Source organism: Syngnathus typhle, linkage group LG22 (genome assembly GCF_033458585.1).
Source record: "Syngnathus typhle isolate RoL2023-S1 ecotype Sweden linkage group LG22, RoL_Styp_1.0, whole genome shotgun sequence".
Taxonomy (NCBI): Eukaryota; Metazoa; Chordata; class Actinopteri; order Syngnathiformes; family Syngnathidae; genus Syngnathus; species Syngnathus typhle.
Window position 1 is genome coordinate 7,746,207 of NC_083759.1, and position 19,538 is coordinate 7,765,744.

The 19,538-nt window shown below is 43.2% G+C and overlaps 1 protein-coding gene across 1 annotated transcript in view; it reads right to left on the minus strand.

Annotated features, from left to right (window-relative positions):
* stxbp5a (syntaxin binding protein 5a (tomosyn)) overlaps positions 1-19,538 on the minus strand; it is a 48,311-nt gene that overhangs the window by 25,057 nt on the left and 3,716 nt on the right. The window contains exons 4-5 of the mRNA XM_061270871.1: positions 5,740-5,821; positions 22-122 (exon numbers count right to left, since the gene is read on the minus strand). Of these exons, the coding sequence (XP_061126855.1) occupies positions 22-122; positions 5,740-5,821 (183 nt within the window). The remainder of the gene's footprint in view (positions 1-21; positions 123-5,739; positions 5,822-19,538) is intronic.

Below are 19,538 nucleotides of genomic sequence, written 5' to 3' on the forward strand. Positions count from 1 at the left end.
CCCCCCCCCCCCCCCACTCACCTCTCTTTGCTGAACTTGAGCGAGTGCAGGATAGCCGGTCTCTTCTGCCTCAGGTTCCACAGGTGCACTGTGTCATCAGCCAAGGCGCTCACTAGCGCCCCCTGTCGAGAAAGAAAATTGTATTGTGATGACACTCGCAGACACGAAAAGTCAGAAAACGTCTTCTGCGCAGGAATGAGTCAGCTGGCGCATTCCCTGTTAGCCATAATGTATATAAAAGAATGTGTGTAGGAGGCACTCAAAATAATTTCCATCTCTCTGAGGGACAGTCACATTCACAACGCAGCACCCTCAAGTCTCAGTATTGGTGACGACTTTTTCTACAAGCTGCAGAGCAGAATTTTTATGTCACCTTTGCTGAAAACATATTACAGATAAATCAGCTAAACAGATTTAAGAAGATTCTATGGACGCTAGCGTTAGCTCCGATGTCTCTAATAAGTGCAACGTGTTTTGAATTTAGCTAAAGTTAATAAGCTAAAGTTTGTCACTCAGAAAAGTTGTGTGTCGCCTGGAGCGCCGAAATGGAAAAAGTGTGATGAAATGATGTCCCGGCTGGAATAATTACATTCTGGACGCAAGTCTGCTTAAACATTTTCAAATGTACAGCACGCAATGACGGCTGGAGAAATACAAATTTACTTTCTGGTGATAAATCTGTCGAAAAACACTTAGGATGTGTTGATGAAATACTGCTTCTAGGTTTTATAGCTTTCAAACTATCATAAATCATATTACTTTTTCCACTTGCTTTTGTCAACGGCTATTCTGTATTGCAAAATTGAGCCAATGATAGATTCCAGACTTAAACCCTATAGAGCAGGGGTCCCCAACCCCGAGTTCGCAAACCAGTACCGGTCCGTGGGTCACTTGGTACCGGGCCGCCAAGCGGCACAGAAAAAAAATAAAAAATAAAAATAATATAGTATATACCGTATTTTCCGCACTATTTGGCGCACCGGATTATAAGGCGCACCTTCAATGAACGGCCCATTTTAAAACTTTGTCCATATATAAGGCGCACCGGATTATAAGGCGCATAAAATAGAAGCTATACTGCAACAAACTGAGGTTGACTAGGCATGCGGTATGCATCCACTGGCCAATAACCAACGAGCCCTCTGTAAACAATCACGTTTCTCAAACGATCTCCTATAAAATGATTGGAACTGACTAAAGTTCGATCTGACGCATTGGTACTACTTACCTATGTTTCCCTTCCATATCGATCCGTAGATTTACTCGAAACATTAACAGAGCAGCCTATTTTGACATGAAATAGCCTGGTGCGTATAGCAGCTATTGTTATAGCATTAGCCATCCGCAAATTCCTATGAGCCTCAGCTCGCAATCTCCCATGAGCCTCAGTAAAGTGTAAACAATCGCGTTTCTCAAACGATCTCCTATAAAATGATCGGAACTGACTAAAGTTCGATCTAACGCATTGGTACTACTTACCTATGTTTCCCTTCCATATCTATCCGTAGATTTACTCAAAACATTAACAGAGCAGCCTATTTTGACATGAAATAGCCTGGTGCGTATAGCAGCTATCGTTATAGCATTAGCCATCCGCAAATTCCCATGAGCCTCAGCTCGGAATCTTCCATGAGCCTCAGCAAAGTGTAAACAATCGCGTTTCTCAAACGATCTCCTATAAAATGATTGGAACTGACTATAAATCGATCTAACACATTGGTACTGCTTACCTATGTTTCCCTTCAATATCAATCCGTAAATTTACTCGAAACATTAACGGAGCAGCCTATTTTGAAATGAAATAGCCTCGCGGGTTCGCTTCTCTTCCATGGGGGTGCTAATGGGCCGTCAAACGTCTTCGGGGGGGGGGGGGGGGGGGTGCTATTCGGACGTCCAACGCTGCGCGTTCGCTTCTCTTCTGGGGGGGGTTGCTAATGGGACGTCAAACGCTTTGTGTGGCGGGCTCCATCTAGTGTGGAAAGTGAGAAGCTGAGCTCAAGCTTCTTGTGCGGGCCATATTCAATTGTGTTTTCAGAATTTGCTGCGGGCCAATAAAAACTGGCCAACTGCGGCCCGCGGGCCGTAGTTTGGACACCCCTAATTTACCGGTTTTTTCCATGTATAATGCGCCCCCATGTATAATACGCACCCTAAAATTGTCATGTTGATGCTGGAAAAAAAACTGTACCCATGCACCCAAATTTTGACTCCTACTTAAGTCCGTAAACGTAAAATGATTTCAGAAAAAAGATCATCTTTAGGAACAACCGGATGTTATTCTGCCGGTCAGTATCAAACCCGATAGCGAAGAAATGTTTCGGATTTGTGTAGGGTACATTGTGACAGACAGCAAACGAGCAGGTGATCGAGCAAGCGTCTGATACGAGAGCATTGTGTTCGTAGGGATTGTGTTTAAAGTGAACAGCAGAGAAGAAAGCGCATCTGTAATGGCGGCCTCCATTTGTACCCATGTATAATGCGCACCCCAGATTTTAGGACAATAAATTTGTTAAATTTTGCGCATTATACATGGAAAAAAACGGTATACGTATACTGTAATTTTCGACTATAAGTCGCGTTTTTTTTCATAGTTTGGGTGGGGGGGCGACTTATACTCAGGAGCGACTTATAGTCCGAAAATTACGGTAAATGTATTACCGTATTTTCCGCACTATTAGGCGCACTTAAAAACTTACATTTTACTCAAAAAAACACAGTGCGCCTTATAATGCAGAGTGCCTTATAATGTATATGGATCAATTGATGAATTTGTTGATCCATACTGGTTGTACACAGTGCTCTGCCAAAATGTTTCAGTACGTTTTAGTACGACTAGTATATTACAAGGTCGCATCACTTCGCAACATTACGGCAACTTTAGTCAGGGGGCGTCACCGAATAGCTGTTGTACCCGCGAGGCTATTTCATTTCAAAATAGGCTGCTCTGTTAATGTTTCGAGTAAATTTACGGATTGATATGGAAGGGAAACATAGGTAAGCAATACCAATGTGTTAGATCGAACTTTAGTCAGTTCCGATCATTTTACAGGAGATCGTTTGAGAAACGCGATTGTTTACACTTTGCTGAGGCTCATGGGGTCTGCGAGCTGAGGCTCATGGGAGTTTGCGGGTGGCTAATGCTATAATAATAGCTGGTATACGCACAAGGCTATTTCATGTCAAAATAGGCTGCTCTGTTAATGTTTTGAGTAAATTTACGGATTGATATGGAAGGGAAACATAGGTAAGCAGTACCAGTGTTAGATCGAACTTTAGTCAGTTCTGATCATTTTATAGGAGATTGTTTGATTAACGCAGTGGTGGGCAAACTACGGCCCGCGGGCCACATCCGGCCCACGGGACCGTTTAATCCGGCCCGCTAACCCTGAATAAATTGTATTATTAAACATTTTTTTTGGGCATATTGCCTGCAATGACTGCGTTTCCCCAGTAAATGGGGAACCGCTCACCTGCGCATTTACTACCGGAAGCCGTGTCAGAAAGCTCGGTGCACACTCACAAGTGCGTGTACGTACTCAGTAGTACGGACATGGCACACTCGCACTCTATGTATTTGTATCAGTCCCGAATTTAGAGCGTGGGCTGCGACGACAGCATTCTTGTAGTTCGCGCGCTGGGCTTTCAGATACAGTTTTACGCTAAAGCCACCCACAAACCTTCCCCAGGAATCCTTCTATTAAAATGAGTCGCCCAAGGAAAAGCAAGGTGGTCACAGTGCCGAGTGTTTAAAAAAGAGTGGCCAATTTGGCTTGACGTACGCGACGTGACGTTCAGCCACATGAACGTCAACGTCAACCCGTCACAGATCGAGGTAAACGGACCAATACCTTGGTTCTCTCCTAAGAATTGCCACAACAAATTTTACTCCAGACTATGACGCGCTAGCAAAAATGGGAGACCAACAACAGTGTTCCCACTGAAAATGAAGGGGAGGCTCTCAAGTTTGTTGTAAAGAAATGCATTTTGAATATGATTTGTACACATAGCAGGGACCAGCGACCATTCTCATTTTCAAACAATGCAGGATGCTCAAGGACATTGATGCACCACCTGTTTGCGACTAATCTTACTTAACCTGTAAAGTTCTTAAGGTTTACTTTAAGGAAGTGTTTCCCGTTTCCTCACCTCTGTTACCAGGTGTTTGTGAGTTAAAACTCTGCTCTGATTTTCAGATACCCCGTGTTGCCGTTTTGATTACTTTATTTGGATGTATGCTTTCACCGATTCCTCAAGATGATATATTTGGTCAGAATGTTTGCCGTTTGATGTGATCTCATAAAATAAACATCTTTCATTAATCTGACCTGCAGGCACTTAAGTGATGGAGACTGTTATTCATAATAACAGTGTCGTATTTTATGAGAATCACTGATAGCAGTTTTTTAGTGATTTTTATTTTTTTTTTAATGCTGTTAATAAATGCATTTCTTTTCAAAAAACTTGTTTGGAATATCCATGCTTTACTACCTACTAAAGGCCAAAATCTTTTATGCAATGACCTTTACAGGTCGCTTACATTACTTCACACAAACACTACGTCCATCTGCTCCTGGTTCGGCCCTCCAGTCAAAATTTACAACCCAGTTCGGCCCCGCGAGTCAAAAAGTTTGCCCACCCCTGGATTAACGCGATTGTTTACAGAGGGCTCATAGGTTATTGGCTAGTGGATGCAGACAACAACCCTAGTCAACCTCAGTTTGTTGCAGTATAGCTTCTATTTTATGCGCCTTTTAATACGGTGCGCCCTATATATGAAATCATTTCTAAAATAAAAAATTCATTGAGGGTGCCCCTTATAATCCAGTGCGCCTTTTGGTGCGAAAAATACGGTATTTATTTATACAAAGGCCGGTCTGCAAAAATATTTCTGACGCATAACTGGTCCGTGGCGCAAAAAAAGGTTAGGGACCACTGCTATATGCTTGACACGGTTAATTAGTCGAAAATGCTAGCATACCAGCTCAGTGGCCTAGTGGTAGAGTGTCCGCCCTGAGACTGGAAGGTTGTGGGTTCAAACCCTGGCCGGGTCATGCCAAAGACTATAAAAATGGGACCCATTGCCTCCCTGCTTGGCACTCAGCATTAAGGGTTGGAATTGGGGGGTTAGATCACCAACTGATTCCCGAGCGCGGCATTGCTGCTGCTCACTGCTCCCCTCTCCCCCAGGGGATGGATTAAAATCACATGGGGATGGGTTAAATGCATAGGACAAATTTCACCACACCTAAATGTGTGTGTGACAATCATTGGGACTTTAACTTTAACTTAATATGTTGTAATCAAGGCTTGATTTTATGCTGCAATCCATTTCAGTGTGCTGTTCCTTCTGTTGTGCCCACCGTGGCCACCAGGAGGCACGATAATGCTGTTCAGCCACTCATTTTTAATTGAGGATAAAGAATATATGCCTGAGATGTCCCACCATTTGTGTATAAATATCTGCTACTAAAAGGTCTATAAGGTCGTGATACCAATGCTAACTGTTAGCATGTGAATGGTGTTTCCCTTTAAATGCTAGCTACTACACGGGCAATTAATGTATCGCTAAAAACATGTCGCTAGCCACAATGTCCGCTAAGCAGAAGCTGAGCAGCACTGTGAGGAAGTTTCATTTCTTCTTATCTATAGCACGTGTTTATACCTCTGAAAAATCAGAATACTAACACCTGTACCTTTACAACCGTACACTGTGGAGTAATAAAACAGTTTGTTCCCTACCTCGTTGATGAGAAACTGCAGCTGGATGACGGCCGCCCCACTCTCGTGCTGGCAGTAACACTCCACGCCGGGGCGACCGAACCTGGAGGATTTACGGTCAAGGAAATTGTTGCAATACATAAGGCAAAAAGTGTCTTTTTCTCTGTGTGTGTGTGTGTGTGTGTGTGTGTGTGTGTGTGTGTGTGTGTGTGTGTATGTGTTTGAGCGGTTTAGTATGCACCGCAGCGGCGCATCTGTTCAAAAAATGGCAGCCGTAGGACAGGAGTCTCTGCATTTGAAGGTCATCTGCAGTGTGTTACTCCTGATCTGAAGATTTGTCTCTGCATTACATATTTAAAAAATAATAATAATACACAATCACTGCTGGCGCACACACTTTCCTAAAATGCTTCAATGAACACGCTTGTTCTACTAAAGACAGAGGTCAGCATTGGGGGGTTTACGGTAATGAAATAAACACAACCGAGTGAAGTGAACATTTGAGCTGAGGGAAAAATCATAGCCGCAAAAGAAAAAAGATGCACGCAGGGAGGATAATTAGAAGCTCTTTGTAGGTGCACGGGTGAGCTGGCTGATTATATTCATTCATTCATTCCCGGACTCGGTAAAGGGTTAGGGACCACTTGTCATAGCGGGAGGGGGGCACCCAGCGAATGGCAGCGCTGCTCATCACAACGTGTATGTGTAAGTGTGTAGACGTTTGTGTGTGCTTTAACTACACACACAAAATACTGGCTCGCATATGGATTGTAATGCGCTACATTAACTATATAGACCACCACTGCAGCCGCTTATCAATATTTAAAGCATTGCCAACACTGCTGCTCTCTGCGCTCACTGGACATCTTATTAGGTAGACCGGCACCATGTAATACAGTACAAAGGGCTAGAAAAATGACTCGACTTGACCAACAGTATTGTTTATCAAATTTAACTACCGTTTTTTTCCGTGTATAGTGCGCAAAATTTAACTAATTTATTGTCCTAAAATCTGGGGTGCGCATTATACATGGGTACAAAAAAAAATTTAATTTTTTATTTTTATTTATTTTTTATTTTTTATATCATTGCCTCCCTGCATGTGTGACGATCATTGGGTGCGCATTATACATGGGTACAAAAAATTTTTTATTTTTTATTTTTATTTTTTTTTTATTTTTTATATCATTGCCTCCCTGCGTGTGTGACGATCATTGGGACTTAAAAAAAATAAAAAATAAAAAAATTTAAAAAAAATTCATAAAAATTGGGTGCGTATTATACATGGGTACAGGCTTTTTTCCAGCATCAGCATGCCATTTTTAGGGTGCGTATTATACATGGGGGCGCACTATACACGGAAAAAAACGGTAACCACAAAAAATGTTAGCAAAAGTCAAAAACATAAAAATGACTTTTCTTTGCACGGGGAAAGAAAGCCACGTCATTTGTACAGATGCATGCTCGTCAGTGGACAATATTCAGGAAAAGTGGGACAAGAGTTACGGCTTTAATTAACATTTTAAAAAGGGCCAAAAGAGCACCCAAAAGTCTAATCAGCTTTTGTCTCCCGTCGAGCCAGACTTTTGCTTTCAGGCTACAGACGGGACGCATGTGTGACTTATTAAGTAGTCATGTCCAGAACGATTCCTGGCGGAGGTGTAATAGGACCAACTTCTTCAACCAATTTCTTTATTCAAGCCAACTTTTAGTGTCGAGCAATACATCTCCGAGATTAACTTTTTTTTTTGCTGACAAATGACAAACCTCGAAGATGTAATTAGCACTGTAAATCACTAGCGACACCGAGACAATCGGTTGACTCGTAGAGCGGATTAAACCGAGACATTTTCAAATAAGACAACCGATTTGAGAATACACAAACAATGTATTGCAACTGAAAATTTTGGGAGAAAGCTCAGCTTTGGATAATGGATGGATGGAGTTTGACCATGAATAAAAATAACAAAATGGAGATTTAAAAATAGAAAGCAGCCCCGCCGTGCCCCGATGGATATCAAAGTGAAACAACGGCAGATAAAGAATGCATGTCAGCTGCGGGCTAAAAATAAAACCCGAGCGAGATGACACGCCAAGCAATTCTTAAAGCGTTAGCAAGCGCTTCTCGGCGCATCGGCGCAGGACGGACCGGCTGCATGTGTTACACTTGCTGACAGGAGCGTTTTCTCATCTCTCTCGATTGTGTCGCTTTGGGAGGCCTTGTCGCGCCGCTTTACAGTGGACAAGGCAAGGCAGCGAGTAGATGGACAAAACAAACCGACAACAGGGAAGAAAAAAAAAAGTGAGTCATCTTCACATCTCATCACATGAATTTAAAGATATTTTTTTGTTGACTGTTAAGAGCGCAAGTACGTCTCATGCAATATTTCATGCTGAAAGTTGAGAATGCTGCTAGTTGAGCTTTAGCCAAGCTTGCAGCTGTCGCTTAGCAACAGCGGGAACAATGACTACTAGTTGGCAAGCTAACAATGCTCTGCGGGGACAATCTGGCTGCAAGTTGTACAGACTGACTAGTTCTTGAAGGGCCATGCCCGTTCATGTGACTCGGCCCAACCCCTCCCCGAAAAAAAAAGCATTGTTCCACAAAGCCATCAATAAAAGGCACATGAAGGGAGCACCGTTGACTGCGACGCGCTCATGAATATCCGCGTCGCACGTGCCGAAGAAGATGGTTGTCATGGGTGCATGCAAATGAAGCGAAAGGCAGCCACAGAACAAACAAACAAAAAATCTGATTTATTTGTTTGGCGTGGGCCTCGTTTAAATACCGTTTTGGCCCGAATATAAGACGATGTTTTTTGCATTGAAATAAGACTGAAAAAGTGGGGGTAGTCTTATATTCGGGGTCTAGACATTATACCGATTTTCACTTGTGCGCAGCGGTAAATTAAAGGTTGCTGGTATCGACTGAGTACGTTGCTGTGATCGTGTGCGTCTTTGACACAAAGTGAGTATATACATTTCACTGTTACTACTGTCCACTGTTGTACCGTTTGCCCGATCGCGGTTTGCTTCATGTGCATGCCGTTTGATTGACAGCTCCAGCGCCCTCCTTTGTTTGCCTCGCATCGTAGCCGTTACGCAGCGGCACGGCGACTAACAGTCGCCAGCAAATGTATTTTGTTGTCTCGATCGTTGACTTATGTTTAGTGTGTTGCCGAGAGTATTTCATTTTTTTTTTTTTTTTGCCAATAATTCAGTAAAGCAATCAAAACGGAATCACGTCTTCCCTCCTGTGTTCTGACCGACACCCGGGGACGAAAAGAGCATAACCATCCGAGCCAACCCCCTATACAGTCCTCAGGCTCCCCAACAATATCGGTAGCAGTTTGCATTATTTTATTACAATGTTTTTCCTTATTCAGATTTGTTTCAAGATTACAGTTAGACTCCACTTTGATGGTTAATGCAGTTATTAGATATTTGTTGTTTTATCACAGTACATTGGTTTATTTACATTTCAAAAACCAGAAGCCATTCATTTACAAATGTGATTGCACTTCAGTTTACATATTTAAATGTTCAGATATTAAGATGTGATAGACAGTTTTTGCATGATTTGAAGGAGGCAAAATAACATGCTTTTTCTCGCAAATATATTGTTATAATAATTTGTTTCAGCTGTAATTATTTTCTGTATAAAAATGAAATTTGATGTTCAAAAAGTATTTTTTCAAACTTGAGTCTTGAAAAAAAGGGGGGTCGTCTTATATTCAGGGACGTCTTATATTCGGGCCAATACGGTAATTTCCCCAGGAGTGTTTGACTCATCATGCAGACAAACAATTTCAACATCTTCTGCACTCGAGTAACGTCGCTTATTCAAGTGGGGCCTTAATTTGAGACATTTTACAAAATCACAAATAGTTATTTATTAATGAATGGTCGCACCTCTACTAAATCACCCAGCTTTTTATTTGAGCTGAGGATAGTTTAAAAATGTGAAGACCATTTCAAGGTTTTGTCAAGGAAAACGGGTGAAAGGGCAATTCATGGATGCTTGGGGGTTTAATTTATTATTAAACATTGAGTACAAATGAGTTTCCCACAGTACGACTCACATTTGCCCTTAACGATGATGTGAATCACTGGCTGCACTTTCTCATGAATAGTCATCAAATATTACGCAAGACGATATTCAAGTCGCTCTCAGTGACCTGTAAAGATCAACAGGAAAACATTGGGTTGTACTCGACCTACGGCTTTTATAATGAAATATTTTCATGGGCGGGAGCCAGCGAATGTGAAGCGATGACCTGGAAAGCGAAGGATGGAATTAAAAAGAAGAGAGTGAAACCGTGGCAAGACGTTTTGGAAATTCACTGACTGAAGGGAGGGGAGGGTCTTGAAGGAAAACAAAGGAATATGTCGAGTCAGCAAATCAGCTCGTGGCTTGCACCAAAATGATGACGTATGAAAATGTGTCAGGAGAGGTAAAACGGAACGAGACGAGAGGACGGACGAGCGGGAAAGTAGAAATTAAAGCTGTGAGCGAGGAGCGTTTTATGGCTCGTTAAATTTCCCCGGACGTTCTCGTCCCCACACGCAACGGCGACGACTCAAACGAGTCAAGTTTAGCAACTTGGTTCAAATTTGGGGGCAATTAGCAATTTTGGTGGAACGGTTCAGCAAAATCTAAACGACATTTTCAAAATAAGAGTATAATGCTCTCTGTCTACGTATCTCATCAGACAGAAAAAAAATGGGAACATGATTTACAGGATGATGACTTGACTGCAAACGAGAGTGAAGTCGGGAATAAGTTTGCGACGGGAGTTCCTTGTGTCTATGAATAATTAAAGCGGGGACCGGGAGCCAACGCGTGCATTTAGATGGCTTTATGTATTACCCTCTCAAAATGCTAGGCGGCGGGAATATTTGATGGAGAATGGATCATCGTGCCAAATTAACCTTTAACATAGTGGGTCTGTGAGATCATGAGTGCCTCTGCGGGGACCGGAATGAATCCGCTGACAGACGATTTAAAACCGCGCCACCGCTTTGACAAGAAGAAAATGGAGAACTGAAGTGAACAGTCACAAAATCGCAAGTTAGTACTAACATCCACTAACCGTAAATTTTTACAAGTACCGCAATATCTATGCTAATTTACATTAGCCTGTCAATGGCAGTTCTGTCCGAGACAGATTGAAACAAGCACGCTTGCCCTCTATGCGAGAACTATGCAAACTAAAGAGTGCAAACAAAAGAATCCTTCAAAAATATTTAATAGGTTTAAATGTGTTCAGAATGTGTGTGAGGGGTCAAACTTCAAATATGTTCAACAAGGATCTTGAGGACTGCTGTTTCTGTAAAAACCAAAACGTCTAAAGCAAGGAGCTGTGTGAGGTGCCCTCGTGCTTCAAGAGCTCTACCATCGTTCCAGTGGCCAAGAAGCCCGCCATCACAGGTTTGAATGACTAGAGACCTGTCACACTGACATCTGTGGTCATGAAATCTTTCGAGAGGTTAGTGCTGAACCACCTGACGGTTGTCACGGGCCCCCTGCTTGACCCCCTCCAGTTTGCCTACCGGGCAAACAGGTCGGTGGTATCAGCCTCCAAACAAGACAAGCACAAGACTGCAATGGACAATCAGGACTGCAGAAAAGATTATTATCAATTTTAGACTCTCAGAGTCATTACTGTGCAATAACATCCTGCTCGCCACACCTTTTTTGAATTGTCTACACTGTTTGTACCATGTGTCCTCTCTGCATCCATTGCAGCCTGGTCATCCTGGAAGAGGGACCCTCCCATCTGTGGTCTCTTCTCAAAGTTTCTCATTTCCCCTAGCTGGAGTTTTGAGTTTTTCCTTGCCCTCTTGGGAGTTTAAGATCAGGGGATGTATGAGAATATTTGTCATTTTTCACATGTCCTGAGTGTTGTTAGTCACCTAAATGTTGAACAGAGGCTGTGATGTACCGAAGTCAAATTCCTTGTTTGGCACGCTCAAATAGCGAATAAAAACTATTGAATCTTGACCATATCGGCTCTATTGATGATCTTACAAATGAATTCAATGCGACATTGTTAAATGTGTTGTGAATTTTTATTCTGGTATCATGCTATATATATATATATATATATATATATATATATATATATATATATATATATATATATATATATATATATATATATTATATATATATATATATATATATATATTAGGGGTGTAACGATACATCGATACACATCGATTAATCGATATAATGATTTATTGGCATCGATGCTAAAGGTAAACGTCGATTTATATCGCCGTGTTTGACCTCGGACATTAGACACGACTTTATTTTGAAATCCAGTTCATTGTTGCTTGCTTCCTCTTTCCGGGAGCAGGGAGCAGTGCGCGGCGTTGCTGCACATGAAAGGGGAGTCGACAACTAGTACGCGGCTCCTGGGCTGGTGCTATGGGTCGTGTCCAAAAAGACGAGGAAATTGGCTCCCCTTTAGGCTTCAAGTCATTCTTTGGAAGCACTTTGGATTCCAAAGAAAAGATGGCTCAACGGACAAGACACGTGCAGTTTGTAAATCCTGCCATGCGGTGATCAAATATTCAGGGAGCACAAATCTCGCCGCACATTTAAAGAAAAAACACCACATCAAAGTTCAGTGTTAAAGTAAGCAATTTGTATACTACAATACTCTTGTCATTTCCTAAATAAAGAGTTTGCAGTACCTTGTTGATTTTGCGTATGAATTGTTATAAATCAGGATATTGTTCTATATTTTTTATTAAAAAAAAAAAAAATCGATCGTAGAGCACTATATCGCAATATATCGTGAATGAATCGCAGCAGGCTTTAAGATATCGGCAAATATCGTATCGTAGTTCTTTATATCGATATTATATCGTATCGTGACAAAACCCGCGATTTACACCCCTAATATATATGTATATCTCACTAGTAAGCCTAAGTGTGGCCGGGTCATGTTCGGGTCAGATTCGTGTGGGATTGTTTGGGGCTTGGTCCAGGAATGTAGGCTCATTGGCACCAGACACATGTGGTTTCCATTAACAACTGCTAAAATATGCACCGCGTAGAGTTAGGGAGGCGGACTGCGGGGTCATAGGTCACCCAACAGCCCCATGTGCGCGCTCCCGCGTAAAGGGAAGCGCAAGAGCATGTATTACAGCGAGAGTAGACAAAAGGATTCGACATCTTGGCTAGGGTGCAAGACACTTCTCTCTGACATCGGTTGAATAAGTTGAGTGTTGTTAGTCACCTAAATGTTGAACAGAGGCTGTGATTTACCGAAGTCAAATTCGTTGTTTGGCACGCTCAAACATGGCGAACAAAAACTCTTGAATCTTGAATCTATTCGTCATCAGATTTCATCAGCACTCAGAATTCCATGCGTGTACCCATAGCCTCTGGCAATGCTATCAAACAAATCTTTCCAGCTTAGCCAGGCTTGGCCGCCACCAGAAAGATTGTCAGTGAGCCGACCAGTAAAAGAGCCCGTGATCCTCTTTCAAGGACATGTAGCTGTAAGGTGCCAATCAGCTGTAACACTTGACTGACAGCAGACGGACGGCTTAAGGATGGGTTCTGTGTCACATTTGTCACAAACACTGCAGGAAGTCTCATGGGAGAAAAGTATTGTTCAATAGCCTGCCAAAGGTGGTTGTAGTTAAGTTAGTCATCGAGTTACCTTTCCGCTGTAGGAACGGAACTCATAAACCGAAGATGTACTTTGATTAGTAGCATTAGTCTGACTTACTACGCCCTGTGAAACGTTATTTTTTTTATGGTCGGTAATGATGGCGCGTAGTCATTGATGCACAAGTCAGTCAGGGGTTGGGCAACCTCAAAATTATTACAATTTGGTTAAGACTAGAAAAGAGATTGGATGCGGAACAGAGAGACATAAGTGCTGAAACTCCACACGCAGATTGTAATGGGGGAGGGGTTGGCAGTGGTGATGCTACAAAGGCGGTTACATAAATCCAAAGGATTGACCCCCTGCTTGTGTCTTTGAATGAATGAATGAATGAATGAATGAACGAACGAACGAACGAACGAACGAACGAATGAATGAATGAATAAATAAAAGCAACAAAAAAAGATCAACAAAAAAAAACAATATATATCAGTGTTCGAAAAGAAGTAGGAAGAAGCCTAAGCTTATCATGTCCTATCCCTATCCATCACTTACGTAGTTCCAAGTGAGAACATTAAAACTACAAAAGAACAAAAGAAAAAACCATGAGTGTGTAGGCTGGGGAATACCCTGGCCTTAAGATGTTAGTTATTTTTAATAATAGTAATTTTAATGTTAGAAATGTTTTGATTCATTCCTGATTTCTTACTGGATATAGCTAGCTAGCTAGATTACTAGCTAGTCGGCTAGCTAGCCGGTCAGATGAATTCTAATATTTACTGGACGTCGCTTCTATTTTCCATCCATCCATCCATCCTCTGAACCGCTTAGTCCCCACGGGGGTCGCGGGAGTGCCGTCGTCGGGCAGTAGGCGGGGGACACCCTGAACCGGTTGCCAGCCGATCGCAGGGCACACAAACAACCATTTGCACTCGCACTCACACCTAGGGACAATTTGGAGTCCTCAATTGGCCTACCAAGCATGCTTTTGGGATGTGGGAGGAAACCAGAGTGCCCGGAGAAAACCCACGCGGGCCCGGGGAGAACATGCAAACTCCACACAGGGAGGGCCAGAGGTGGAATCGAACCCGCACCCTCCTAACTGTGAGGCGGACGTGCTACCCAAGTGCGCCACCGAGCCGCCATCTCTTCTATTTTATTAAATGTATTCATTTGCAAGGTTTGCATATAATCAGAGTACTTCATTTGGAAGAAACGCCACGGAATTATTAATGCGGAGACCTCTGGGAATCGCGGCCCCACCGGTCTTATTCAAAAATGATTTCAAGGAGTTGTGTCAGAGGCAGAGGTGTCGCGTCGCATCAGCGTCCAATCATGGCGAGCAAACAAAAAGCCACGTCCAAACTCAAATAGAAACAGACACTCGATTGCGCACAATATGCTGACGCCAATACAAAGCTTTCGCTGCATACTGGCATTTGCTCTACCTGAACACTCCCAAAGGTACCTACAGTAAATGCACACACACAAATATGTACACACTCAACATAGCTTGCTACAATGGCTTGAGCCATTAAAAATTCATGCCACTGCAGCAACAGTGTCTAAAAATGAGCATTGGGACCAGCTGCTGATGAGCGTGCAGAGAGCTGGGGACGCAGCATGATACGGAGGATGGGAAGTGTCTCCGCAATGTCAATTTATGAGCGAGAGCATGGAAAATCATTTGGTCGCCCCATGTAAGAGCATTGCGTTACAGCGTGTCTCAGCCAGCAGAGACACCGACCCCACACAAAGGGGGTTAGCCCTCCGGATGCCAACGGTGTCACAGAGCGTGTGCTAGCCGTTGTTTACGCTTGTCGTTTTATTGGCAATCCAATCAACGCAAGCAGCAATTTTATGCGAAAGCCTCACCGGGACGACGGACAGCAAGAGAATACAGGCAATAGAAGGCAATCAAGGCCTAATGGAGGTCAGTGGTGCGGCTAGCCGAGACATCTTGGGCCGCCGCTCATCATTCACATCCACTTGCGTCGGCGAGATAGCGAGGAATTGTGGCTTATCAAACAAATTACAGGCTAAATCAAAGCTGCTAGGTTATCCCTCCCCTCTCTGAGACTGCACTTCTTATGAGTCACACCAGTCCGATTGGCGGCTTCGGCCCCCGGACACGGCTTCGATTCCAAATGGCCTCACTTCCAAATTCTGCAAGCCCCACCCCCACACAACACTGTCACACGGCGAAACGGTCGCTTCTGGCGGCTCTCCATATACAGACCCTTCTTCCTTGCCGTGTGACTTATTTTCCTCCTCTTGATATTTCTCCCTCCTTTTTCTCGCCGCAACACTTTGTCTGGGAACAAATGTAAATAAAACTCTCTTGTGACAAACACTGCGTCCAGAATTGTCCGCTTTGAACCTTTAGCCCACTCGTCCGCCCGGTCCCGCCTGACCTCCTTCACATCACATCCACGCCACGCTTGGATCGGACAGAAAAGAACAAACGCCAACCCCCCCCGGCTGGTTTTGTTCTGGACACGCAAATGCATATATCACACAAACATACTACGTAAATACCAACAGGCTGCAGTAGGGGAGGAGCTGTGTTTATATCAGCCATGTGACATGGCATTAAAGGCTGAATCATGCCGTCATGGGACACATGAGTGTCTTCCCTACAGCAGTCTTGGCATGATGGCAGATTTGAAGGCAGCCAGCAGAGTGCGTGTGTATCTGTGTGAAGGGTTTTAACCAGCAGGGATGAGGCCACACGTCAAGACTAGCATGGCTCTGTTTGACAGGCGACGTTAAGTGCCAAATCAGGGGGAGAATCACAGACTCCACCGCAGCAAGCCAGCAAAAGGCCACCCGGACGCATTCAAGTAAAGTTCATAACAAAATGCCATCCAGTCAGGCTGCCAGCCGCCAGGAGTATTTACGCCTACAATGTTAGTTTCGTGTTAAAAACAAAAACAAGTGTAATAGCAAGCTAATTTTCACAAGCTAGGATAACAACGCAGTTGCACTGTAATCTGTTTGATAAAAACAAAACAAAACCAATGTATAATAGCAAGCTAAATTTGACAAGCTAGCATAACAACGCCGTTGCACTGTAATCTGTTCGACAGAAGAAATTTGGGATTTTTGAAAATCTAAATGTAAGTAGCAATAACATTTAAATGTTTCTGTGCCATCATAAAATAAACATTTTACATCATTTGCTTAGGTAGCGTACAAACACAAACACTAATAGAAATAGAATCCTTGTCTGCACTAGAGGCTATTCGGTAAAGTTAAAAAAGTTAAAAAAAAAATAAGTCAAATATTAAGCGATAGTGTGTGCTCCACGGAATGCCCAAGAGCAACATTATCCACATGGGCAACCCGGCTGTCCAGACTTGTTAGCGACTGCAGACGCAGACGCTAATATTCTCCAGCTGGAGTTGTTTAGAAGAACACGAGGAAAAGTAATAGCAAGCCCTGAGCAAAAGAAGGTAAGTGCATGTTGGCGCGAGGTTCCACGGAAGGAACTGAAGCACAGAAGCGTAACACTGTAGTCGGGAGTTTCTGTAATTTTGGGGGGGGGGGGCTGCAGAAAACAGATTTACCTAGACCAGGGGTCACCAACCTTTCTTAAACCGAGAGCTACTTCCTGGGTACTGGTTAAGGCAAAGGGCTACCAGTTTGACACACACTTCTGAAATAGCCAATTTGCTCAATTTGGCTTTCACTGTGTTATTATTGTCATTTCCAGTTCACATGTAAGTGTGATTTTAACAAGAATAGCAAAATTACAGTCAAACATTGGTTTTTGACCACCATCCGTTTCAGAAGGCGGTTCGAGAAGCGAATCGGTCAAATTCCGAATCTATTTTTCCCATAACAAATAATGGGAAAAAATGTTATTTGTTTCAAGACAAAAAACCCGCCTTTTTTTAAGCCTTTTTTCATTTGCGCATATTTGTCCGATCACGCAACTGCAGCGCACCGCCGAACGCGCAACCGTAGCGCGTCGCTGACCACGCAACTGCACCGCGCTGGTCGCATTATTGTGAAATTTAGAAAATATTCTTTCAAGTCCTGATGTACTTTCCAAAATTTAAGTGGACCTCAGTGCGCAGGGAGCTTAATTTAGTTCTATCACGAAACCGCAGCATGCCGGGCGCTCACTGTCGCATTGCTTTAAGAGCGTCTTTGTGTTTTAGGATGGCTTTACTGCTCCCACTTGCTTTCTTTGGAGGCATGATTAGGGGTTAATACAATCCTCAAAATAACGAAAATACAATAACAACGGAGTCAGTCGGCATCCGGGCCACGCGGTCGGGTTTTCTCGGGTCCTCACGGCTCATCTCGCGAGGTTCGACCTCCGAATTTTGTTCGACAACCAAAGCAAAAAAATCTCGAATTCTTTGTTCGAATTCCGATTTGTTCGAGAACCGGGACGTTCGAAAACCGAGGTTTGACTGTAAAATAAATAGATGCAGCTCACTGACAAGTGCTGCTATTTGAGCTAATTTTAGAACAGTCCTGCGGGCGACTCATGCGGTCCTCACGGGCGACCGTGTTGGTGACCCCTGACCTAGACGGATGGAACAACATAATAAAAAAAAATACTGATGAGCAAAGAATGGCTCATCTCTACCTTAATGACACAGGCTAACGAGGCCCATTGCTAATTAGCTGTGTCGTTTTAATGAATGCCGAGACAATTAGTGGATGGATTGATAAGTCAATCGCCAGAATGAGAAGACGTTTTGATTAATTGTGAAAGATGACTCTTGTGCCGTGCGCTTTGTTGCAACTTAATTGGCTTTTTCCTGTGTGTTTTGTTTTTTTGTACTGCCAAAAATGTTCGCCGGGCGGATGCGGTTTTATGTTTGTGCTTGGAACACAATGAGGGTTTTTATCACATTCTAATGTTAACGCTTACAAGCTGGTTGGCTAATTGAATCTGTTGCTTCCATTTTTTCCAATTAAAGTTAACTTTGAATCAGGCTGGCGAATATGTGATGCTCTGACCAGAAATAGTTGGCTAAATGCGAGTAGAAAGGACAACATTTTACGATGCCTTTTCCAATTTCCCCCTTGGGTCATTATTTCTGTAAGCACACCAAAAGCCTCCCTGGGAATTGTCTTTCCAAACGTGAGGCTCGGATGTCACCGCTGTCTGTGTGCATAGCCCAAGTATAATTAAGGGTTGTATTTTTTATCGATTCAGCGCAGTGAAGTTCTGTGTCGCTGTCGTGTATGATTAGCCTGACGCTGAATTAAAGAGCTGGCGTAACATGAAGCCTTTATCACAGGTCGGATAAGAAGGCTATCGATGTACGCAACGTTGTGGCTAACTATTATCTTTTGGTCCAATTAGATCTCAGCTTCATTGTGTTGCCATGTCAATCTAATCTGCCTTTGAAATCAATTTGTATTGTGGGGGGAGGGCTTTCAAAATCAGAACAAAAATGACATATTTGTTAAAACTTTGAGTCGTACAGGCTTTGAGTGGGATTTGAAATATATATTTCAAATAGATACCACACATTATGAATCCGCAGCAACACCTGATTCAATTATCAGGCTCCTGCAGAACGTAAGGATGAACTGATCATTTCAATCAGGTGTGTTTAATGAGGGAAACTTGGAAAACATGTAGGAGTGCGGCCCCCGAGGACTGGAGTTTGAGACCCCTGACATAGACGGACGTGCGTTCACTTTGGGAAATTGACAGTGAAGAAGCGGCGGCGTAGCGGCACCGTGAGCGTACAAGAGAAGATCGAGCGTGAGCCGTAATCGATAGGCAAGGTAGTGGGCCACACAAGCGGGCCCATCGACTCTGCAGCAGAAGCAGAAGCGCTGATCATAAATCCTCAATTGAACCTTTTTGTCCTTTAGTTTCAAAAGGGAGGACAAAGTTGGATTATATTGTATTTAATTTCAATTTATTTCAAATTCAAGGGCTGTCATTGATAACCTTGCATGGGGGTCATCAAGATTTTTTAAATCAGTCACCCGTGAGGGCGCATAGCATCCCGAATCACGATGACTCATTTGATGAGCGACGGCCGAGCGAGCGTGTGTGCAACGCTGCCTCGGATTAAAGCCAATATTCCCCCAAATCTTTCCATTAAGGGCCCGGTAAGTACATTTCAAAAGTCATATGTCTCAGTTAAGCGTGTACGCGACCGGGGACCCCTTGTGGATGCAAAGCCGAATGGATCCCGCACAGCATATGCT